This window comes from Trichechus manatus, unplaced genomic scaffold (genome assembly GCF_000243295.1).
Source record: "Trichechus manatus latirostris isolate Lorelei unplaced genomic scaffold, TriManLat1.0 scaffold00137, whole genome shotgun sequence".
Lineage (NCBI taxonomy): Eukaryota > Metazoa > Chordata > Mammalia > Sirenia > Trichechidae > Trichechus > Trichechus manatus.
Window position 1 is genome coordinate 223,210 of NW_004444073.1, and position 25,908 is coordinate 249,117.

At 39.8% G+C, this 25,908-nt stretch overlaps 1 protein-coding gene across 1 annotated transcript in view; it reads right to left on the minus strand.

Moving 5' to 3' along the window:
• NME8 (NME/NM23 family member 8) overlaps positions 1 to 20,366 on the minus strand; it is a 74,665-nt gene extending 54,299 nt beyond the window's left edge. Inside the window, exons 1-7 of the mRNA XM_004385331.2 lie at positions 19,496 to 20,366; positions 19,360 to 19,417; positions 19,065 to 19,171; positions 14,172 to 14,243; positions 9,231 to 9,347; positions 5,497 to 5,563; positions 3,882 to 3,955 (exon numbers count right to left, since the gene is read on the minus strand). Of these exons, the coding sequence (XP_004385388.1) occupies positions 3,882 to 3,955; positions 5,497 to 5,563; positions 9,231 to 9,347; positions 14,172 to 14,243; positions 19,065 to 19,171; positions 19,360 to 19,417; positions 19,496 to 19,531 (531 nt within the window). The 5' untranslated portion in view covers positions 19,532 to 20,366. The remainder of the gene's footprint in view (positions 1 to 3,881; positions 3,956 to 5,496; positions 5,564 to 9,230; positions 9,348 to 14,171; positions 14,244 to 19,064; positions 19,172 to 19,359; positions 19,418 to 19,495) is intronic.
• Positions 20,367 to 25,908: the final 5,542 nt, after the last annotated feature.

Consider the following 25,908-nt stretch of genomic DNA (forward strand, 5'->3'; position numbering starts at 1 on the left):
GTTGCTGGGATGGGTTGTTTGTGGCACTTACTACAGCCACCAGGGCGAGTCGGTAATCAGTGCAGGGCAGGTTCCAGAAGGCTGTGCCTGTGCTGTTTGGTGGTGTGATGCTAAGCCCACGATGCAGGTAGGGAGGTTGGAGGGGAGAGATAGTGATGTGTGGAGCTAAGATGGGTATGGGAGAGAGGAGAGAGGAGCAGGAGCCAAAAACATACAAATAAAAGAGTGCTAAGGGAGCTTGCCATTGGAGTGGAAAGATGTGAGACTATGAAATGGAGAAAAACAAAAAGGGGAAGAAGAAAAAAAGAAAAGAATTAATAAATAAAAATTAGAAAGAAAAAATAACAGCAAAGCTCCCAGGGATCCCACCGGTGCAGCTACGATGTCTGGTGAAGTTGTTCCCAGGTGTTGAAGTACAGCCTGGCTACGAGGTGTAGAGGTATTCAGTGCCAGGTATCCAGGAGACAGGAAGAGAAGGAAGGTATAGAGAGACGAGAAACTGAGTAATGAAGAAAGACAAAAGGGGAAAAGAGGAAAAAGAAAACAAAAGAAATTAAAAACAAAAAAAAGAACAGGAAAACCCCCCAAAAAACAGAAAGAAAAAAAAAACACAAAGAAATACCCTCGGGGATCTCTCTGCGCTTCTGCACAAGCTGAGGGGGTAGGTCCCAAGCCACGCAGCACCGCCCGGCCAGAATGGGCTCCCAACTTGAGAAAATAAAAAGAAAACAAAGAAACAATTGAAAACAAACAAACAAAAGCCCCAGGATCCCACCAGTGTGGCAGCACAGACCAGGAAGCAGTTCCACACTCTAATGGAGCTCCACAGCACCTCAGGAAGAAGCAAAGATGGCACATGGAGCCAGGTATTTGAGCAAAAGAAGGGGGAGGTGGTGAGAGGTAAGGAAGAAATCAAAAGAAGTGGAAAAAAGCCACATAAGCAGCCAACAAATGGCACTCAGGGAGTCGGCCAGGGTGGGCAGGTGGAATCCAAGCAGCCGGTGCTTCCCAGCCAAGAGACTGTGGCTTCGGAAAGCAGAGGAGGCCGAGTGGGGGTGAAGAAGGGTGGGGGGTGGGAAAGCGTATATCGCTGTTTACCGGTTGCTCTGTCTCCTGCTAGAAGCTCCGTGAAGCTGCTTTCTCGTACCCCCTATTTGCTGGTCTCTGATAGGAGTCCAAGATGGTGGATCCGTGCTGCATTAGCTGATAGGGGACCTCTCCATGTATGTCTCCTTGCTCTCTGTTCTCTGTCAGTTTCTTATTCCATTTAATGCTTGGCTGAGTTCTTTATCTCTTCCTATGATGTTTAGGATTTCAGGAATGATGTTTTCTCTGTTTGGCTTAGTTTTTCGGATCTTTGCTGTGGAGGGACGGCATGGTGCTTCTGCCTAGAGCGCCAGGTTGCCGGAAGTCTCTCATTTTCTTTTTGTTCAAAATATTCCTATATTCCTTATTTTATCTGTTATGTAGCCTCTTACCACAATTCAGAAGGGTAAGGTCTTTAGTAGATATTCATTATATATCTAAAATGATTATTACTCTGAAGCCAAAAAATTAGGATGAACTGATGATTAATAGCATTGCATTAACTAAAAGAACTACATAATTTTGAAAACCTTCACCATCATGGCTATTAAAACATAATCTAATCAGGAACAATAAACCATTGGTATGTGATATTAGTTTTGAAAGATATTATAAAATATAAGCAATATATGGGTGAATGGGGTACAGTTTGGTGCCCTCCCTCCACAAACACAATACAATATGGAAAATAAGACTACCCTTACAGAGTAGTATTGATGAAATTAACACATAATTGGAAGAGACTATATATGTCCCATGACCTCTGTACCATCTATTTTATTGTTTTTTTATTTCTGGACTCTCAATTCTATTCCATTAATCTATGTGTCTATTATTACATCAGTACCAGGCTATTTTAATTACTGTAGCTGTAAAATATGTTTTGAGATGAGAAAGTGTACTTCTATTTGTTCTTCTCCTTCAAAATTTCTTTAAATATTTGGGGCCTCTTGACATTCCATATAAAGATAAGGACTGTTTTGCCATTTCTGTAAAGAAGGCTGTCAGAAATTTGATCAAGTGTTTTATTGAAGTTTAATCAATGTTAATGCAGCTACAGCTTAAGAATGAATGCATGATAGGAAGTTTATCAAGAGATATACAGCCATGAGGACCATGGTATCGGGGAACATCTAGCTCAATTGGCATAACACAGTTTATAAAGATAATGTTCTACATTCTACCTTGGTGAGTAGCATCTGAGGTCTTAAAAGCCTGTAAGCAGCCATCTAAGATACTCCACTGGCCTCACCCCTTCAGGAGCAAGGGAGAATGAAGAAAACTAAAGACACATGGGTAAGTTAAGTCCAAAGGACTAATGGACCGCAACTACCACAGCCTCCACCAGACTGAGTCCAGTACAACTAGATGGTACCTGGCTACCACCACTGACTGCTCTGACAGGGATCACAACAGAGAGTCCCAGACAGAGCTGGAGAAAAATGTAGAACAAAATTGTAACTCACAAAAAAGACCAGACTTACTGGCCTCACAGAGACTGGAGAAACCCTAAGAGTATGCCCCCCAGACACACTTTTAGCTCAATAATGAAGTCACTCCGGAGGTTTACCCCTCATCCAAAGATTAGACAGGCCCATAAAACAAGACGAGACTAAAGCAGCACACCAGCCCAGGGGCAAAGACTAGAAGGCAGGAAGGGACAGGGAGGCTGGTAATAGGGAACCTAAGATTAAGAAAGGAGAGTGTTGACGTGTTATGGGGTTGTTAACCAATGTCATAAAACAGTATGTGTACTAACTGTTTAATGAGAAGCTAGTTTGTTCTGTAAACCTTATCTAAAGTACAATTAAAAAAAAAAAAAGAGAGAGAGATATAGCCCTTCCACAGGCCAAATCCAGCCTAACACCTGTTTTTGTAAATAAAGTTTTATTGGAACACAGCCATGCCCATACATTTACATATTATCTATGACGACTTTCTTGATGTTATATTGGAATTTAGTAGTTTCAACAGAGACACTATTCCCTGCAAAGTTGAAAATAGTTACTCTCTAGTCCTTTACAGAAACTGTTTGCTGACCTCTGGCTTAGAATAAAGTTTTTCTCTTTAAAAAAAAAAAAAAGGACTGATTTTGGCTCTATGCAGAAACATTAAATGCTCCCTTAAGCTATCATGTATCTACAAGGACCACACGTTCGTGACAACATACAGAGAAGAAAGCAAGTTAATGTGAGCTATTAACAAGATTGAATTGTTAATAATTAAACACAAAGTATATTTAATACAATCCAATATAAAAACATAATTTACACAATTTATATCTAATACTGGTAGAGCAGGGTTATTTAAACAAGGATGCATGAGTAAATGGAGCCTTTTGTACAGAAAGAAAACATTCAAAAGTTCAGAGTTATTACTTAGCACCAGCAGTTCATTATATCTATTTTACTCTAAATGATAAACTTGTCTCCAAACTGACAATTAAGTGTTCCCTGGTGGATAAGTGGTTAAGAGCTTGGCTGCTAAGCAAAAGGTCAGTGGTTTAAATCCATCAGCCACTCCTTGGAAATCCTGTGGGGCAGTTCTACTCTGTCCTATAGGGTCACCATGAGTCAGAATCAACTCCAGGGCAATTTTTTTGTGGGGTGGTGCAAACAGTTAACACAATTGGCTACTGAAAAGTTGGTGGTGTGTAAGAAAAGCCTAGTGACCTACTTCCGAAAAATCAGCCAGTTCTACTCTGATACATATAGGGTCACCATGAGTGGACAATGACTCGATGGCACTTGGAATTTTGCAATTAATTTACGCTATTGTTAGAAAATATTACTTACTTTTTCTATAATTTCTTGAGCTTTTCCACTAAGCACAGCATCTGGTTTGATAATAGCAATAGTGTATTGTTCATCTAGGAAAAAACAGAAGAATTTCATTTTCTTGATACAAAGTTTGAATAATGAAAGGTTTGACAATTGGAATTGTAAATCCCTAACGTCCAGTGAATTTTTTTTCCACTGATAGTTTTGTATCTTATTATGGCAGTTCAGCTACCAAAGTGTAGTTCTTCTATTTGTGTACAGGGCAAAAATTTACATGAGGTTTTAGTCAATCAGTAAAAAGATGAGTAAGTAGACGCTGGTGAGTTTTCATTTGGATTTTAATTCAAAGCATTAGATTCACAACCATGATCCATCCAGTTCAGTATCTGTATGAGTGAAGTTTCAACTTCCATTATGCAAGGAGAGATTACAAACTGATCTCAGGGGACATCTAGGTCAATTGGCATAACATAGCTCATAAAGAAAATATTCTACACCCTACTTTGGCGAGTAGCATCTAGGGTCTTAAAAGCTTGCGAGTGGCCATCTAAAATACATCTATTGGTCCCATCATGTTCAGAGCAAAGGAAAATGAAGAAAACTAAAGACACAAGGGAAATATCGGTCCAAAGCACTAATGGATCACATGAACCATAGTCTCCACCAGCCTGAGCCCAGAAGAGCTAGATGGTGCCCAGCTACCACCACTGATCACTCTGACAGGGATCACAATAGAGGGTTCTGGACAGAGGGGGAGAAAAATGTAGGACAAAATTCCGATTCACTAAAACTGACTAGGCTTACTGGTCTGACAGAGATTGGTGGAATCCCCGAGACTACGGCCCCTGGATGGACACCCTGCTGACTCAGAACTGAAGTTACTCCCGAAGTCTACCTTTCAGCTAAAGATTAGATAGGTCTATAAAACAAACAATAACACGTGAGGGACGTGCTTCTTAGTTCAATCAAGTATGTGAGATCAAATGGGCAACACCTGCCCGAAAGCAAAGAAGAGAAGGCAGGAAGGGACAGGAAACCTCGACAAATGGTCACAGGGATCCCAGGGTTTAAAGGGAAAGGTGGAGAGTGCTGACATATTGCTGGGATTGCAATCAATGTCACAAAACAATTTGTGTAGAAATTTTTGAATGAGAAACTAATTTGTGCAGTAAACTTTTGACTAAAACAATAAAATTAGAAAAAAATTAAAAGATTACAAACTGATGGACTTACCACCTACAAATTTATCTGCATTCTTATGATGAATTTTTAGTTCAAGATAGCTTACTGAGCATGCCTGTTTGCCTCTCCTCCCTCATAGAATAAACACACACTCATACACACACACAATCACAGTGAAGGTATAAAATTGTTAACTGCAGAATAAACAGCATGAGTCATCATGGAAGAAATTATTTTAACAAATTTTTGGAAGGTAACAAAGGATGAAATAAGAACTGCTATCCAGACTAGTCTTAAGAGTCTAATCTGACCATTATTTATCTGACCAGTTCCCTATTGATTCACATCGATGTTGTTACCAGCTTTTTGCAGTTTCAAAAAAACTACACAGTAATGAACATCCATGAACATTAAATTCTTGCCATTATTTTAAAGTAAATTTATTTACCAGCATTTTCATCTTGTCCTTCCCCAGCATCTTCTGTATCTGAGTCTGCAAACATAATTTCATGGTACTATGAAAGAGAAATGCAAGTAAAACACTGTTATGTTCTAATATGATGGTGAAAGAACTTTTAGAAATTTTGTTTCTAGTAAATATGTATACTCCAGGAGATGAAGGTAAAGTGAAAATGTGCCTGTATTTACCCAGCAATATTTTTTCCTCAGCTTTCCACTGAAATAGAAGAAAGAATATTTAAAAGTGGCAGAGGGAGGCTATCAGAAATAATGCATTTGTGCTGTATGGAAAAATCTTTAAAAAAATCATAACATAAACTTAAAACTTAGGAAGGGCACAAAGAAAAAATAAGAGAAGCAGAAATGAATAAATAAGAAAGCAGTAAACACATGATTTGGAAGAAAGTTCTGGCGATTTACTTCCCAAAATCAGCCATTGAAGACGCTGTGCAGCTTAGTTCTACTCTGACATACATGGGTCACCATGAGCTGGAGTTGACTTGAGGGCAACTGATTTGGTTTTTGAAACACATCATGATCATGTTAAAGTTCAAAAGGGTATTTACTAAATTTCAAGATCCATTCCTGACAATAACTCTTGTAGATGAGGAACAGAAAATACCTCCTACAGAAAATATTTTTCTCAAACCAATAGCCAATATCCTACTAAAAAGTAAAACATTAGGAAAGACAGGGGTTCTTAACTTCCAGGGAAGCCCTGAATGTGCGGCTGTGGTGCTGTGAACTACTCAAGAAGTTTCTTACGTACATTTCTTTTTTTGTAAGAAAATGCACAAATTCAGATTCTCAGTGGAATTAAGACTCCCCCCACCAAAAGTTGGAAATCACTACCCTAAAAGCATTCATTCATATTATAATCAGGAATAAGATAATTGTGCTAGGTATAATCTCAAATGAACCTTACTTTTCCTTTGCTGGACCTGTGTTGCCAATAGGTCAGTAACTGATCACATAAGGCTGCCTGGGCTCCTAAAATGAGCTTAGTCCGAATTAAGATGCGCTACCAGTGTAGAACACACAGCAAATTTTAAAGATGTAGTATAAAAAATGCAAATATCTTAATTTTTATATTGAGCACATCTTTAAATATTTTGAGTATATTGGATTAAGTCATATATACATCTTTAATGACATGGATGGAGTCAAGCTCTCAGGACCTTCATCTGCTAATGTGGCACAACTCAAAATGAGAAGAAACAGCTGCAAACATCCATTAATAATCGGAACCTGGAATGATCCACAATCAACACCCATGGAAGCAGCAGTCAGGAAATCAAAAGACACATTGCACTGGGCAAATCTGCTGCAAAAGACCTCTTTAAAGTGTTAAAAAAACAAAGATGTCACCTTGAAGACTAAGGTGCGTCTGACTTAAGCCATGGTGTTTTCAATCGCCTCCTATGCACACAAAAGCTGGATGATGAGTAAAGAAGATCATAGAAGGATTGATGCCTCTGAATTGTGGTGTTGGCAAAGAATATTCAATATACCACGGACTGCCAAAAGAAGGAACAGATCTGTCTTGGAAAAAGTACAACCAGAATGCTCCTTAGAGACAAGGATGGTGAGACTGTGTCTCACATACTTTGGACGTATTACCAGGTAGGATCAGTCCCTGGAGAAGGACACCATGCTTGGTAAAGTAGACGGTCAGCGAAAAAGAGGAAGACCCTCAACGAGATGGATTGACACAGTGGCTGCAACAATGGGCTCAAGTATAACAACAATTGTGAGGATGGCTCAGGATCAGGGAGTGTTTCGTTGTGTTGTACATAGGGTCGCTATGAGTCGGAACCGACTCGACGGCACCTAACAACAACAGCATATCTTTAAACATAATTTCACCTGTTTCTTTTTACTGTTTTTAGTATGACTTCTAGGGAATTTTAAATTATGTGAAATATTCTGATGTGGCTTGCATTCTATTGCTATTGAACAGGGCTGTACTAGTCAATGCAATTAAACAATAAAGCTGCATAATGGGAAGTATTCAACAAAATAGAATAATCAATATCAACAAATTTCTCATATACACACAGTTATTAATTAAAATAGGATATCATTCTGCAAGAAGAGCAAGAACAATAAGAACAACAGCAAAACCATACAACACATTACATATGAAGAAAGCTCAACAGAACTGGTCAATCAAGTGAGAGCTGTTTGAGATCCGTCCCGCCTGACTTCAAATTCTGGTTTCACTATCAGTTGCTTCTGTCTGGACATAAGACTTAAGTTTCTTAGAGCCTTGATTTTATCATTTGTAAATATCCCATAAGATGGCTACGAGAATTAAGTGAGGAAATCTATTTGAAGATCTTAGCAAGTCCTCCATAATTCAATTATAATATATTATAATTTATAAAAGAAGCAAGGACGTGGGGGAAGATAGAGAGAGGATTCACTGAAAAACAAGAAAACTTGAAAAAGCAAAAAACCAAAAAAGTTCTTGGATGAGGAAAATTATTATAATAAATGTAAATTTCCCTTTATGTCATTTGTCACTTTCCCATTGAAATGTTCATCTTTTTCTTAATGCTCATAAATTACTTTGTACAGATTATGGGTATTAGCACATTGACACATATAGTACAACCATTTTTCTCAGTTTGTTGCTTTCCTTGAAAGTTTTAAATAATCAAATAATCAAACGTATCGATTCTTCCTTATTGATTTCTCTATTTTGTGACAGAGTTAGAAGACCTTCCTCAACCTGTGGCAATGTAAATGTTCACCAATATTTTCTTCAAATACTTTTATGGTTTGTTTCTTTATATTCAATTCTTTAATTCATCTGGAATTTTTTTATGTATGTAATATGAGAAAATGATACATCTTTTTTTTCTACACCCATTATTTGTTAATATAGTTAACCCAGTATTTGTAACCCTGCTTTATTGAACTTTTCATCCTTTCCAGATTTGAAGAGACACATTTTCTTATAATAAATACTTACACATGCTTGAGCCTATACCTTCTCCCTATACTACTTTGCAGTATTTCTTGATGAAGCTCCACTTTTTCTTTCTTAATGTCATACTTTCCCTTGTTTTGCTTTTTTAATAACAGTCTCTCCTGTTTCTCTGACTCTATTTCTGATCAGTTTTTTATGTGGCTTAATTTCTGATGCTATTATGTTCATATTGCCATGTGCTTTGTGGTTCATTTCTTCATTTTAAAATGTTTTATTTCTTGTTACACAGGTTATAATAACATTACACAGGTAACGTATTTAACACATACACACATACACATACAGTATCTTACCATAAGTCTCCTTTTCAAGCGTACTCTCCTTTCATTCATCAATCTGTCCTGCCCCCATTCCATGCCTATAAATACAGAACTAGAACACACTGGATAATACCCCACTGTATGGATTTGCATAATTTATAACATAAATTTCATACATTTTATGTAATTAATTCCCTGTTGCTAGGCATTTAGCTGATTGCAAATATTTAATAATATAGACAACACTGCAGTCAACACCCCTTTCTATATTTGTGTCATTGTCTTCTTAGGGAAAATTATTGGGGCATAATTGCTGAGGCAAAGGGTATACAAGTATTTTAATACTTCTGATTCATACTGTCAACCTGCTTCCCAGAAAGGCTTCACCTAGACACCTAGATAGCTATAAAATCAGGAAAAATGTAACACATTTTTAAAATTTAAATCATCCTTAATTAAAAGTATTACCTGAGGGCGAACCATTTCACCTGTTGCAATTTTCCTTTCCTCGTTGATGAGCTGAATAACTTTTTCATTAACAAGTGGTGCGTTTGCACCCTTAACCTTTGAAATAATTTTGCCATCCTACAAAGGAAAATAAAACATGAAAGGAACTTTCATTTTCAAGAAATTCAATAATTAACCCTTAAAATGGGCTACGTCCCCCTTCCCCGTCCCCCTCCCCCATCCTCTTTCAGCTACTGTCATTAGTTGAGCAAACTGTTACGCACTGACTACGAAATGAAACGTTGCTGGTTCGAACCCACCCAGGGGCTCCTCAGAAGATAAGCCTGTGATCTGCTTCTGAATGGTCACAGCCTGGAAAACCCTATGGAGCAGTTTTACTCTGCACACATGGGGTCGCCATGATCAGAACAGACTCGGCAAGTAACAACAACAATGAGAAAGTAAGGGGTCCCTGGGTGGGGTAAATGGTTAAGCACTGACTACTAACACGAAGGTAGGCAGTTCAAACCCACCCAAAGGCACCTCGGAATACAGACCTGGCGATCTGCTTTCAAAAGATCACAGCCTTGAAAACCCTATGGGGCAGTTCAACTCTGCACACATGGGGCCAACATGAATTGGAATTGATTTGACAGCAACTAACAATGGTATGAAAGTATGTCTCCATTTGGTAAACCCAGTTCTTCGAGTTCTACCTTCAATTTGTCTGATCACCTGCAACCAAAGATGAGGTAGCATTCTCCAGCACATCAAAGGAGTCATCACCCTACAAAAACGCTTAGAGCAATCTCTCGTGAGGCATCCCTGCATTAAATTTGAACAATTCTCTACAGGCCACTCAACGTTCCCCTCCTGATTATTTTGGCACCATGCCCCTTTCATCCATCTTTCAACACGTATTTACTGAGCACCTAGTTACTGGGCACTGTATCAGGCATGATGGTATGGAATAACAGGCCTAGTGCATGACCTAATTAAATGACCAAAACAACATAAACACACGTGAAATAGCAACCATGACAGGTGCCGTCATGAGAGATACAAAATGATGGGTGAATCTACAAGAATTTGTCCTTGTCAAGGAGGGCAGGGAAGGTACATTAAATATCAGGAAGTTATTCCTGGGTTAAAATATGGATTGGTAAGAGATAACTAGGTCAAAAGGAAAAGGAAGAGCATTCTTCGTAAAGTGAACAGCAGATGCAAGGTCCTACGCTGGAACGGAATATGGCAAGTGAGAAGGCCAGCAGAGACAGTGAGGGCGAGACTGGTATGAGCTGAAGTCCCACAGCCGGGGGTAGACAGACAGGAAGAGACCTGTGGGCATGAAAGGATGCAGCCTTCATCCTTAGTGCAGTCAGAAGCGTTTAGAGTGTTTAAACAGAGGCAGAATTGTTGTTCATAAAGATCACTTCATCTACAGCGTGGAGAAAAGATTAGAGGGGGGTAAGAGAGGGTGTTAGTACAACAGTTAGAAATTATTCTAGATATGAAGATGAGAGACAATGGTGGCTCAGTCTACGGCAGTGGTAATGGTGGTGGAGATGGAAAAAGTAGATGGGCGTAAGAGAGATTTGGGCAGTGAGACTGACAGGTCCAAGGGGTGGTTTGGATTGGGTAGGATGTGAAAAATAGTAACTAGGATGACTCTTCTGTTTTTGGCTTGAGAACTGGATAAATTATGATATTATTTGCCAAATGAGGAGACACTGGAAGAAGACAACATTTTATAGGGTCGGGGAAGAGGTCTGGTATTGGACCAGTTCATTTTGAGATGTCTTTGTCACCAGTTGGATAAACCTATCTTGAGCCCAAAGTAAAGGATTCAGCTGAAGATGAAAAACTTGAATTACTAATGTACATGTGGGGACAACTGAAATTATATGTGGAGGAAATTACCTTTCAAAAACATATAGCATGATAAGGTCAATCTTTAACGGCTGGATAAAGAAGGGTGAACCTGAAAAAGATACAGAGGGGAGTAACATCCAGGAGAAGTCCCTGGGTGGTATAAATGGTTAATGTGCTTGGTTGCTAACTGAAAGGTTGAAGGTTCGAGTCCATCCAGAGGCACTTCGGTAGGAAGGCCTGGCAATATACTTGCTTAAAGATTACAGCCATTGAAAACCCTATGGAGCACAGTTCTACTCTAATACAAATAGGGTCTCCATGAGTCAAAATTGACTTGACAGCAACTGATTAAAACCAAGTCACAAAAGTCTAAGGAGGTGAATGTTTTAAAAAGGAGGGCATGGACATCATATTCAATACCTTTGAGAAGTACAGAATGTCCATTATATTTAGCAACAAGCTGGTAATTGGATACATTAGTGACAAAAATTTTAGTGGAATAATCGGACGGAAGTCAGATTGAATGGGTTGAGAAGTCAATGAAAGGGGAAAAATGTAGTAAAAACAAATATGAAAACTTCCGAGAAATTTATGGAACCCTGGTGGTGCAGTGGTTAAGAGTTTGGCTGCTAACCAAAAGGACGGCAGTTCGAATCCGCCAGCTGCTCCTCGGAAACCTTATGGGGTAGTTCTACTCTGTCCTATAGGGTCACTATGAGTTGGAATGGACTAGATGGCAACAGGGTTCTGAGATATTTAGCTGTGATTTGAAACAGAAAAATTGGGAGGTGGCTCAAGAGGGTCATTGGAAATTGGAAGAAAAGTTTATTGTCAGTAAGGAGGTCAAGAATTGACCTGATATTGTATGGGTTGCCTATGTGGATATTAAAGTCTCCAGGGTGATGGCAAGACTTGAGTTTGAAAGGAAGACTTTGAACCAGGTGCCAAAGTCTTCAGTCATTGAAAGAACTGGTTAGAAAGTTGGTAAATGACAGTAGTGAGATGGTGGAAGAGGAGGTTTACACAAATAGAATGGACCTCTAATAAGAAGGGAGGAGAAAATTATTGAAGAAGTAAGAGGAAGTCAGGGGAATACCAATCCCACTCCTGACCCTGAGAAACAAGGTCTGAGAAAGTGGTCACCACTTCTGGGCTGCAGAGAAATTGTCCTTGGGAAGGAGCTAGATTTAAGGTAAGTCAGGGAGATGGAGCAAAAGCTCAGAGGAGTGGCTAAAGATCTTGGGAAGTTTGAGGATTGCCTGCATCAATTCCAGATGTCACAACGTGAAAGGGTTTGGAACACAGGAGGAGTGGAGAATGGGGTCATGAAAAGAAAATTCTGAGTGTCAGAAGGATAGATGGTACATGGCTGGGGGAAAGGTTGGGGCTTATATTTTGGGCAATAATTTGGAGAAATGAGAGAACTTGGACTGGATGGTCCATTTAAGAAGCGCAGTCATGGGTCTCCTGGTCAGATCTGACTAACATGGTGAGGTGAGGGCTGTCCCAGAGCTCCAGACTCCACATGCTTGGTCTGCCTCAGTCCCCTGCTCCTAACTGCTACCTGCTGCTAGGCTTTCCTAATTGTTCCATCAGCTCCTCCTCCCTTTCCCAAGCTTATTTCTACCTCCAGGCACTTACACATTCTGATTTCCTAAACCACTGTATGTAGGCCAGGGGTCAGCAAACTGTGGCCCCAGGGCCAAACTGGACCTGCACATCCCAGAGCTAAGAATGATTTTTCACGTTTCTAAAAGGTTGTTAAAAAAAAGTAAAACTACATGACAGAGACTGTATTTCTGTAAATCCAAAACTATTTCCTATCTGGCCCTTTACAGACAAGTTTTCTAATTTAGTTTGCTAATCTAAATAATCAAATCCTACATATCCAACTACGAGCAAGATCTACAGCATCGACTTTTTACTCCATTGACCCAGAAATTCAATTCTCTGAAATAATCGCAAGAGTACTGCTTAACAAAAACAAAAGGTTATATCCAGGAAAATTTTTAAAATAATTATTCCTAATAGCAAAAAATGACAAATAATTGAAGTACCCAACAGTAGAAGAACAATTACAATCTTACATCCTTGGTGAAGACTTTCCTTACGATCACAAATCTCAAACTTTGGAGCAGCTACAGCCTGTGTCACACAATTTAGCACTTAACTGAATACTCTCTTTTTAGAAAGCAGCACCTATGATGTTTTCTGATGATTAAAGTTATGTGTTCATCACAGAATATTTGGAAGATAAACTATAAAAAAAAAAACCTAAATTATGCCCTCTTTCACCATACATAAAACCAATTGCTGTTGAGTTGATTCTGACTCATGGAAACCCTGTATGTTGCTGAGTAGAACTGTGCCCCACGGGGTTTTCATGGCTGTGACCTTTTGGAAGCAGACTGACAGGCCTTTCTTCCCAGGTGCCTCTGGGTGGATTCAAACTGCCAACCTTTCCATTAGTAGCCTAACACTTAATCATTTGTGCCACAATATATAGTAAGCTACTACTAACATTTTGGTGAATCCACATTCTATCTTCTTTCTATGCATTTGTAAATACAGAGATAAAAGCAATATATATAACCAAATTGTGATCATACTACAACTATTTGCATCCTGTTTTTTACTAAACATTACATCATGGCAGCTCATGGAGGTCATTAAATATTCTTCTCTGACGTGATTTTTAATGGTGCAGAATATTTTCTTCTATGGGTATACATGAATATTTATAACCAATTCTCTTCTGCTGGGTCTTTCAACAAAATTTCCAATCTTACACACTTGTAAATAATAACTCATGGTACAAAGTTCTCATTATTTCCTTAGGAAAGATAAATACGATCTTATTTTCCTTTTCTCTGATCAACTCAGTGTGTAGTAGACTAATCTCCTCCATCCACTATGAGCTCCTGGAGGTCAAGTTATAAAATATATTAATAGATAAGCAAAGATAAGACAAAAAAATGTATAATTACTTTTATCAGCAAATAGTTCCATGGTAATTTTATAATGCTGCTTGTCCTTTTACCGTACACTGAAATCTGATAACACAATTGAGAGGATAAATATTGTACTTACAAGACTAAAGAGAAAAACAGGTTCACATTTATCTCTAAATGGCTGCAAAGTCACAACGCTGTCAGCTTCTGCCTGAAACAAAAGCAAACATTTCATATAATAAAGAAAACTACACCTTCTCCTCACTTATCAACATGGTTAGGTTACAAAGACCAGGTCGTTATGTGAAATCAGTGTTATGCAAAAATGGAGGATGATCACATCAGATCACAAAATGGAGGATGACTACATCATTACATAACTGCCAGATCATATCACATAATTGTCAAACCACTGAGAATCATGTCCCAGCCAAGTTGTGCATAACCTTAATCATCACACCAGCGTTTACTCTTGCCTCACATCTCAGCGTTCATTACTGCCAGTTTGTTACTGCCAGATGTACCTTGTTAATGTACAAATTAGTCAGATAATAGATTTTTCACTATTGTCATAAATGCAAAATGTTGGATAAAGAGATAGCCAATAAGTGTGGAGAAGGTGTGTATCCAAGTCATTCAATAGAAAAATGCAGCGATGCATACAATTTTTATTTTATGTTTACTGCCACATTTTCTGAGTATGGTAGAGTGGTTATCATGATCAAATTGCTTATCCTGGCAACTCACTCCTTCACCATTTGGCCCCAACCTCACCTCTCCCTGCCCCACATTATGGAACCCAACCTTCAGTCAAACTCATTTCTTCATCCTTGTTCTTCTCTATACATCACTCTATATACCTTCCTCATTCCCTGTGCTCCCACTGCTTCTGGACCTGGGAGGCCTACCCTTGCTTTTCCAGCCCAGTTCCAGTGACCCTCCTCCATGAAGTCTGTCTTGTTCTCTCCTGCTGAAAATCATCTCTCCCTCCACATAGTTCTGTATGCACCCTCTCTGGATATTTATAGTCCCTTTCAGTGTTGTACTACAATTACACATGGGCCCATCTCATCTCCTTTTCTAGCAGAAAAGCTATGTGCACGAATGGAGAATGGTTCATCTTCATCTTGATATCTCTCTCCCCTCCCCAGTGGCAGTCCAAGGACCATGCATAACAAGGTGCTTGCTTACTAAAGGAGTCCCTGGGTGGTACAAACTGTTAACTTGCTTGGCTGCTAACCAAAAGGTTGGAGGGTTGAGCCCAGCCAGAGGCACCTCAGAAGAAAGGCCTGGCAATCTGTTTCTGAAAAATTTGCCCGAACACCCTATGAAGTACAGTTCTACTCTGACACACAGCGGGTCTCAGTTACGTGTTTCTTGAATGAACTAGTTGTTAAATTGTAGTCTTTGATTTCTACATATTTGTAATTTTAGTAAATTTTGCTCACATATTTTAAGTTGTACTAAATTGACTATAAAATTATTTATTAAATAATGGTGTGTTCCTCCATATTAACATAGCATCAGTTGGTCCAGCTATCAGAATGAGAAAATTTGGTAGTGTCTTCTCTAAGGATTGTTTTTGGTAACCTAAGGCAATAGGTTTCAAACTGGGATTTCTGGAGGTTCCTCAAGAGCTATAGAGGATGGTGAGGAGAAAGCCACCCAAGGCTTCCTCACCCCCTCATCGGCAGCTATATTGTAATCTTTTTTTTTTTTTTTTTAGCATATTGGATTCCACATGATTTTCTTTTTGGGAAAAAAAAAAGTGCTGCTTGAAAAAAAGTGGGCTTAAAGACACTAATTTATAATATAAAACTAGAGGATTCAAAGATTATATTTAACAGTAGTCCAGGTATCATAATTACCATGTTTATGTTATAATAAATAGGTTATTTAAGAATAAAAAATTAATAGTAACAGCTACTGTAAATAATATTGAATTTTTATATGTAGAGGCACTATGCTATGAGTACATACACATATAATGTTTAAGGTTAGTACAATAAATCTTTAAAAAAAGATTCATAACCAAAAACAAAATAATCTTTTAATAGATAATAGACCTCATAAGTTTTAATTCCGGGACTTAAATTTACAAGTTCAGAAAGGGTTACTTTCTTTGGTTTAACCGCAGAAATCAAAATGTCCAGCAGAGGGCACCCCTCCATCAATTGTTGCTCACAATGGAAATTTGGAGGCTAATGCACATGCTAATTTTCTTTCACCCCTTAAGAGCCAATCATGTCATAAAAATAGCACCAGTCTATGTGAATGTTCTATTGTTCAGTGGGCTCAGACAAAACAGAAGTCCAAGTATTCAGGGAGACCATACACATTTATTTGTTGTTAAATTCAACTCATGCTTGTATTATGAATAGGATGTATTTTGTAAAGACTTTACTAGCACTTCCCAGTGGGATAGATATGTTAATGGAACTGAGTCCTTGTGAAGTAGGGTGAGGAATTGTGTCTAGCGAGCCTGGTATTGCTAAGTGGACACAAGTCTGAAGATTCTGGGGTTGGCAGGAACTACTGTGAAGAGAGTTACAATGTACTCTCCTCCAACACGTTTCCTATGACCAGCCCTCCTTTCTAGGAGCGTCTCTGAGCTGTGTTGAAATGGGAGCCCAACGAACTCTGCAGTCTGATTCCCCCTACATACTCACTCTTCAGTCTCTACCATCACACCTAACCCACACACAGACTCCATGTTTGTTCTCACCCAAACTCAGATAAACAAAAGGGATTTGATGACTCTAGACCACCAGGGAATACAGTATCTAGTTATACCTCCTCCTGACCTAAGGATTCCTTATCTTACTTTTTGGTGACCAAGTTCCCTTCCAGGTAATCTGGCAGGTGCACAGGGGCATCTGCCTTGCTGTTGTTAGCCTCTCCCATTAAGCCCAATTTCCCATTAGACACTGGAGTATTCCCATAACCCCTCACCTGTGAAACTGCAGTCTAACCACTTCCAGGTAAGCTTCCCAATGTCAACTGCCGGGATTCACGAGAATTTTCTGACCCTAGATTCTCCATGATGCACCTGCCGGCTGTTAGACCCTTCTGATATTATCTTTCAACTAACTTCTTATGCCAGCCTCTAGTCTATTGTGTGTGACCATAGCCCTGGTGGGGCGGTGGTTAAGAGCTCAGGCTGCTAACCAAAAGGTTGGCAGTTCCAATCCACCAGCCACTCCTTGGAAACCTTATGGGACAGTTCTACTCTGTCCTATAGGGTCACTATGAGTTGGAATCAACTCGACGGCAATGGGTTTTTGGTTTTTTATACCCTTTAAGCCATACACTCTGCCCGCTTGGTTTTTCCTTCCTGCCTGTGATCAAATCTAGAATCACACCCCAGCTCCTTCAGGTGGTCCTGACTCTACAGAGTGAAGCTGGTTGAAAACAACAAGGCCTTTAACTTAGAAGACAACCTCAATCCCTTTGCTCTGGACAAAAGGATTCAACCACTGTGTATAGCCACCTAATTTCTTCTCTCTGGAACAGAAAAATGATAAGAGGTGAGCTTCAAGGCTTTAGAGTACTTATTCTTAACCTCGAACTAAGGAAAAGAAGTTCTATAAAGAATGTATCTGCAGGAAGGGTATGGATAGTCAAACACAAGTGAAGGTCAGTAAACAAACTCATCCCAAGATCAAGGCTGAGTGGAGACATGGAAGGCCCATTCACAGAAGGCCATGCAATGGGTTGAGGTTTCACATCTGCATAGGGGACTATGTGTTTTAGGGATGAGGTATAAAAATAAGCAATTATCTGCTTCTGTATCTTAGGTATAGTTGGTTTGGATATGTTTTTGTCCAACAGAAATACAATGTGAGCCACATATATAAGTTTAAACTCTCTAAAAGCCTCATTTAAAAAGTAAAAAAAAAAAAAAGTAGTAATATGTTTTACTTAATCCAATATATCCAAAATATTATCATTTGACATGTATAAATATAAAAATAAATTAATGGGATATTTCATGTTCTTTTTTTTCCTATTAAGTCTTCAAAATCCTGTGTGTGTGTCTTAGACTTACAGCATATCTCAATTCAAATGCTAAATTTTAAGCAGAAGTACTTGATATTTAGTTAGATTTCATAAAATTTACACCTCAGAAAGTTGATTCACACACCCAAGTTGTCCCAAACAACTTTAAAAGCTTTCCAATAACTGAATCAAGTATCAGTTTTTCAATGAAAATTTGCATGAATTAAAACAAAAACTTCAGTCCCTCAGTTTCATTAGGCATATCTCAAATACTCAACAGCAACTTCTACCTAGTGGCTTCCATATTGGAAGACAAACTACTAATCAGCTGGTAATTTGATGCGGATAAATTGAATAACTGAGACAATACAATGAAGTCAAAGGAGTTTGGCTGTGACACATTTAATCCCTTGTCAGATCTGGGCAGGACATCCAAGCGCGGGGAAAATCACTACCACTGGAAAATTGATAACTGGGTAAGTGCCCAGAGTCCCGCCCAATGACATCCCGTAAACAGCATACTCATTGCCATTCTGACCCACAGCGACCCTAGAGGACAGAGTAGAACTGCCCCAAAGGGCTTCCAAGGCTGTCATCTTTACGGAAGCAGACTGCCACATCTTTCTCCTGCGGAGCAGCTGGCAGGTTCGAACCACCAATCTTTCAGTTAACAGCTGAGCGCTTAACCACTTCACCACCAGAGCTCCTCAGTAAACAGCATATGCAGCCCTTATTCCAAAGGACACACGCTGAACTTGTGGTGAGGTTTAGGGAAACAGGTCAATAGACAGGTGTCCGTTTTTATATTTTTCTAACATTCACAGCCATGGTAAAAAATCCTCAACATTACAGGGAAGGGGCAAAAATCACATTCAGTCTCAACTACAGTAGAACTAAATACATAGTAAAGCTGTCAAGTAAACACTGTTTTGAAGGTTGTTTAAATTAAGACAATATTTAAAGTGTTAGAAGCTACTTAAAGAAGACACCGAGTAACAAGAAAACAATCGTTTGGTGGAAATGAAATCCTTACGACAGCAAAATGCAGAATTTCATCTTCATTCAGCTCATTTTTCAGTTTTCTGAATAAAGTTTGCATTGCTTTGCAAGGTCCGCACCAGGCTTGGTAAACGTCGATCACTAGAAGATGATAATATTTATGAAAAAACAGAGCAAAGAACCTAGAATAGCAGCTTATCCCAACGCTGGGGCAGGGGAGGACAAAGATGGGGCAGGGTTTCCGGCTCTATGGAAGGAACCTCACTCTGTCCTGGGACGCGATGGGGTGCCCTGGGCCCTGGATGGCAGGACACAGGGGAGTCCCATACCTGTTAAGCCTTTGTTCAGCAACATCTCATCCCACAGGCTTTGATTATTGATGACCATCTGCAAAAAGGAAGGCGCTGTAAAGGGTCTTCAAGTATCTGTGCAGCAAGTAAAGAATTGTTGATGTGTCATGCTCACCTGCAACTGGGCTTCTCCTCGCTTTTTGCTTGCCATTTATCTATCATATGAAAAAGGGGAGAAAAATAGAAAACATTTCAGAGCAAATTAAATAATATTCTTCCTTTTTCTTGCATTAAAACAGCATCTTAATATACTATAGGCATTTTCCTTCACAAGACCTTGGGTGACGCATGGTCACCTTCTCTGGAGAGAAGTAGCTAATGTCACTGCTGGGACCTATGCTGGATGTGCGGCTATCACACTCATTGTCCCAATAACCCTGAAGTAAGGTAGGAATGTTACCAGTTACTGGTGGTCTGTTTTTGTTTGTTTTAAATGGTTTTGTTTTCCTGAAGTTCTATGAAGTGTTCTCTATGTTTTAATTTGCTCACATTTAATTGTGAACATGCTCGTAGCTCTTTCTCCCGTCCCTCTAAAGATCTGCCCACTCCAAGGATATTTAATTTTTAAAACAAGGTTACTGGTGTGCTCTGGAAGACAACATAAATTTTTCCAAACTGTTGAGTCAGAGACGCCAAAACTTCCTTTTAATAATGTCAGGGACGGTGTACGTGCGTGTTTGTTTGTAAGTGTGTGATAGCAGACAGTGGTATAAAAGCAAAGGGATGACCACAGACAACAAGCGTTACACAAAACAGATCCTCCTCTAAGTTAGATGGGGACGTTTAAAGAACAGGAATGAACAACCCCCGAGCATCTAAACCCCCTTGATGAGCCTGTAGCCGTTTTAGGGGTGAGCTCTGGAAGTCCGAGTACCTGGGGTGCGCAGGACCCTGCGGTGCCTAGAATAGCTGGGTTCCTTCTGCGCTTTCTCCTGGCGCTGGTCCCGCTAATGGAAGAGGAAGAGGGACGAAGAGGAAGAGAATGCCGGATCAGTGCCTGGGGAAGAGCAAAGGCACCAACGTTTCCCACCCAACCCTCTGCCAGGCCCTCGAGCCCTGTCCCACCCCCACCCGTGGAAGAGCCTCAACGCTCCGCGCGCCCAGCCAGCCAGGTACACCTGGGAAGGGTTACAAAATCATTTGGCCCTAAAATCGTCCACTGTTTGTTTTTCTCGCTCCTTCTTCCCCTACACTGAAGGGATGCGAAGTCCTCCTTCCACCTCCTATCATCCTTCCACAGGACCCTCCTCTCCTTCAGTTGCCTCGTCCGAATCTTACTGACCCTGTCTTGGTTCCCTCATCAGCTCCTCTCCGCTTCTAGGGCGTGCTTTCTTAAGCGCACGTTTGACCATATCGCTGCTACGCTTTGAATTCTTTCTTGGCAGGTCATTTTTAAAAGATAAACGTATACTTCTTAAATTGGGGCGGAAGGCTCCCTGAGATCCGGCCCTATCCCGTCTGTCCATCTTCATCTCTTCCATCCACCCACTTCATACTCTGGGCCATAGTGTTTTGTTTTACTTTTTTGTTCAGAAATAATGTTACAAACTCTTAAAAAACATTTTACAAAAAATTTCCATATACCTTTATCCAGCTTCCCCCAATGTTTGGATCTTTCCCAATGGTAGTACAATGATCAAAATCAGGAAGCTAACATTACTACAGTACTCAACCACTGTACAGAATTTATACAAATCTTTTCAGTTTGCCCACTAATATCCTCTTTCTAGTCCCGGGTCCAATCCAGGATCCCACATTGCATTTAGTTGCCATGCCTCCTTCGTCTCCTCCAATCTGGGGCAGATTCCTCTGGACTGTCTTTGTCTTTCAAAACTTTGACTTATGTCTTTTTTTTTTTTAAATTTCACTGATTATGTTATTTATAGAATTTATATAAAAAAGCTTTTTTAAAAGTAATTTTTTTTTGCATACGCCTCTGCTCTTGCTTTATAAGCCTGTCTTTTACTTTACTTTAACATCTCTTTCAGCTTGCTGTATTTTTCCCAATTCTTGGGATACAAATCCTTCCATGTATTGGATCTGCTGAGTCTCCATCATGGTGATTCTTTTCCTTTTGATGTTTGTGACTTTTGACTGTGAGCTCATCTTCAGCAGGGATGATTCTCGTGTGAGCCCCCGTGACAGAACAGTGGAAGCACACCTGCATGGGGATGTCCTGTGGGCTTTTGCCTGGTCCCATCATTGGGATCTAGAAGACCAGATCAGTTTTAAGTTAATTTCTCAGCTTAGGTTTCTTATTTCACATGGACAGTTGAAAATCCAAACCCATATCTATGGATGGCACAATCCTGGGACCTGAATTTCTCACCAGTGACTTTTTATCCACATAGAATCCCATATGGATGGCAAACATCCTTGCTACTACCTCAGGGCCGATGGTATGGTACACAGAGACTTACAGTAAGCAAGGTAGACATGTGCTTAATTGTGTTTACTTACTAATTTGTAGTGCGCAATTTCACCTGTTTTTCACCACGTCAAAGATGTAATGAAATCCATGTGAAAATGGCCACTACAGATTAGTAAGTAAACACAATTAAGCCCATGCCTACCTTGCTTATTAGGTAATCCGTCCCTGTATCCTAACACTAAGCCAGTTGGGCAGGCAGGGGCAGCCTGACTTTATTTCCAGATGTATAAAGGTAGTTTCAATTAACTGCGAATGTGGAAGTTGAATCCTGTACTCTGTCAACCCCATAGTATGTGGCCCTATGAGGGTGTGGATATTAGAAGCCTAGCCCCACCTATTAAGATTTACTCTCCATCCTAATACTGCAGTGAATTATTTTTGTTTCAGTTATACTTACCCCTTGGACTTTGATTTCTTGCTTTGTTTCTCTTGTGTAGGTATTTTCTTCTCTTAGTTTTGAGCTAAATTTAAAACTTTTGAAATAAAAAAATTTAAGATATTTTATTCAGTATCTCTACATTGTTTTGCGCTAGAGTGGGCATCTTCTGCAATAGCTCGGTCACCCATGTTGGCCAGAAGTCAACCTGCTGACTTTTCATTTCAGCCATGCCTCCCCTGTGACTTTATGCTTGTTATTTTGCTTAAAAGTCAAACTTTCTTTATTGGTTTCCTGGAGCAGATAATTTTCTTGATGCTCTTCTTCTGGGTCTTCATTAGTCACTACCTTTCCAATTGTCTAACTTATTCCCCCGCCCCCCACCCCATTGCTCCAATGATCCTGTTCGTTCTCTTCACCTTTCTTCAGAGAAATACCTGTTCTGTTTTGATAGAGGGGGGAGTGGCTGGGTTAGTTTTAGGATTGTTTTGTGTCCACTTTTATTGGGATAGAATTCCCTAGTAATATGTATAGCTGGAGTACAGGTACAATTTCTAATCTAATTCCCTGCTTTTAGCAAGCTTCACATGGGCCCCTCTGAGGTGGCATCTTTTTTACAGCCTCTTTGATTATATCTCTGATTCACTGGAGAAAGTAAATCACAAACAATAAAACTTCCAGTATTCCCTGCTAGCGCTTATCCATATTCTGAGCAGCCTGGGAACACATCTCCCAGAAAGCACTGCACCATGAGTAGTTTGCCTTTCCAATATGCATAGATGTTTCTTAATATTAGCCTAACTGTTCCAGTTATCCAATGTCTGGAGCTTGTTTTGTAAGCTTTAGTGTTTTTAATCCAGTTTTGTTCATTGGCTTCCCCAGAAAGCCATCTGGTAAACCTTTAGGGAACCTAAGTTTCCCTTTGAGCTCGTACTGACAACACAGGTACCACAAATTTTTCCCTTTAGGAAACTCTTTCTCTATGCCAAGTAGTGGACTGAACCAAAGAACAACCAAGGATCAATTTACTGACAACCTGACCCTGGTGAAATAACAGTTATTGGAAACCTAACACTCCTTTTAAAAACAACAGATGATGACATGAAGGGATAATAATAAACACCCTGCTTTGATGGGTTAAGATCCTATTTAGAAATCATTCTGTAGGTAATCCTGTTTGTCTATTTGGTCCACTCTGAAGATGAAGATCTTGTCTACAAATGTCCATTGTGTCCCTTTACTCTGTGGTTGCTTCTTGTATCCCAGCCCATTTGCAGCAGCTGGAATTTTTTTCTTTTTTTAAGAAATTATTTCTTGTTAACTGAAAAAGATGTTACTGTACAGACACCTACAGGAAGAGCTTGGCAGGGGCCACAGATGTCCATGCAAAAATTTCTTACAAATTCTTTACATTATGCTTTTAATATTTAAGAGAAAACATTGTTAATACAAAAAGAGGTATCAGTACTCTCTAATGAGAACATTTACCAATTGACCAAGAGATGCAAGGCAATAGATGAAATGAGATTTCTAGACATTCCCACTAATTGCAAAAAGCTTGAATTTTAAGATTTTGAAATATAAACCTGATGAGTATTTGATTTGAATCTACTCAGAATTGACTTTAAGGACAAATGGGTTCTGAAAATGTTGGTTCTAAGAAAATGTATTGATACATTCCATAGGAGAGTATAAGTCATGAAAAGTCAAATAGCCTATGAAAGATGTTACCCCTGAACAGTAGTTTGTTTTGTTCCTTGCATATATTTGAAAATGTCTTTAAAATCCAGTAAAAGACTTGCCTTCTACACTAATCTGACTCTGTTTTTACCTTCATACAACACTGTCTATGGTGCTCAATTTTTTTCTTGGGTCATAGGTGTATTAACACTTAACTGTTTCGGGGCATGGCCAAGACGTTTCCTATATCCCTCTTACAACAAAGACCTAGAAAAACAAGTGATTTGATTCTATATGAATATCTAGGAGCCCTGAACAAGGCAAAGTTGAGGAATCAGACTGAGTGATGGGGGGAGAAGGAGACAGTTTGGAAGCAGTGAAGAGCACCAGAGCCATGGCAGTGAAACCACAGCTCTGCAGCCACGCTGGTCCGCAGTGAAACAGGCAAACAACTGTGCTGTGCGCATGCTCGGGAAGCAGTTTCCACATCAAGAGAGACCCGGCAGCAGAGATTCTGCTTGGACACTCTGAACCAGTGAAAAGCAGCTTTCAAGTGGCTAAGATAAGTACATGCATGCGGCCTTTTGCAAGGATTAAAAAAAAAAAGGCCTATTTGGGAAAAACCTCTCTCCTTTTTACCTCCTCCTTCCGTGCTCTGCACCAGGAGTCCAGTGGACCGGAAGTAGATCCCAAACAGCACCCTGACACATTCTCCTGGCCTTGGAGAGGGAACAGGTTAGCTACTGGTTCCACTAAGCCAGGAACACAGGGTCAGCACAGCTCCTTTGCTAGGCACAGGTATAAGGGAACCCATCTCAACAGTGTTGGCCCTCACTACCACAGTACAACAGGGCAAACATCTGAAGTTTAACTTCAACTGTTTCAGCTGTGAAGTGACAGATTTGTGACCCTCGTAACAGCCCTGCCCCTTAAGTAGGCACATTTATCGATCTGCAACAGGGGCTTGAGGACTGATGGTATCACCTAAACCTCCTAGTCACCTGCTACAGGAGTCCAAGAAAAAGTGGTGCCCCCGAGCCTTTACAGCCAACAGAGTGGGGTGCTCATTGTCCAGCTGCAAAACTCACCTACCTACTCACCCTAGAGAATAGGGACACGCTTTCCTTTCAGACTTTCAGGGGCAGCTGTCAGCCCCCTGCCTGGCTCAGCGCGTGATCCCCTACCACAGCCAGAGTCCAATGCCTGCACCAATCACCCATGCCTCTCTAGGACTGTGAGTGAGAGCCTGCATCACACACTTGGTGACTGACTGCCTGGACACCTGAGCTGAACCCATATAGGAAAATTTAACGGACTCTTGTGTGCACATACTTAGTTACAGAACTAACTACCTGGTGACAGGACTTCAGAGATTCAAAGGTGTCAATAATCAAACTAGCGCACACGAGCAGCCTATTTGGGCATATCAAAACCAAACCAAACAAGAAGCTAGGTCTCACTAAACAAATATAAAATAAAATTATAATAACTTATTAATGGCTCGGAGACAACAGTCAATATCAAATCACATAAAGAGGCAGTCCTTGATGGCTTCAGCAAGCTCCCAAAATAAAGAATCAATAAATTCTCTGGAGGAAGAGAATTTCTTGGAATTACCAGAGGCAGAATACAAAAGATTAACAGGACTCTTCTAGAAATTAGAAAGGAAATTCTACAGAATGCCAAAACATCCAGGGAACATACAGACAAAGTAGTAGCGGAACTTAAAAAAGTTATTCAAGAATATAATGACAAATTTAATAGGCTGCAAGAATCCGTAGAGAGACAGCAATCAGAAATCCAAAAGATTAACAATAAAATGTCAGAATTAGACAACTCAATAGAAAGTCATAGGAGAAGAATTGAGGCAGTAGAAGTTAGAATTAGTGACACTGAAGATAAAGCACTTAACACCAACTTATTTGAGGAAAAATCAAACAAAAGAATTAAAAAGAATGAAGAAACTGTAAGAGTCATGTGGGACTTTATCAAGAGACATAACCTACGAGTGATTGGAGTACCAGAACAGGGAGGGATAACA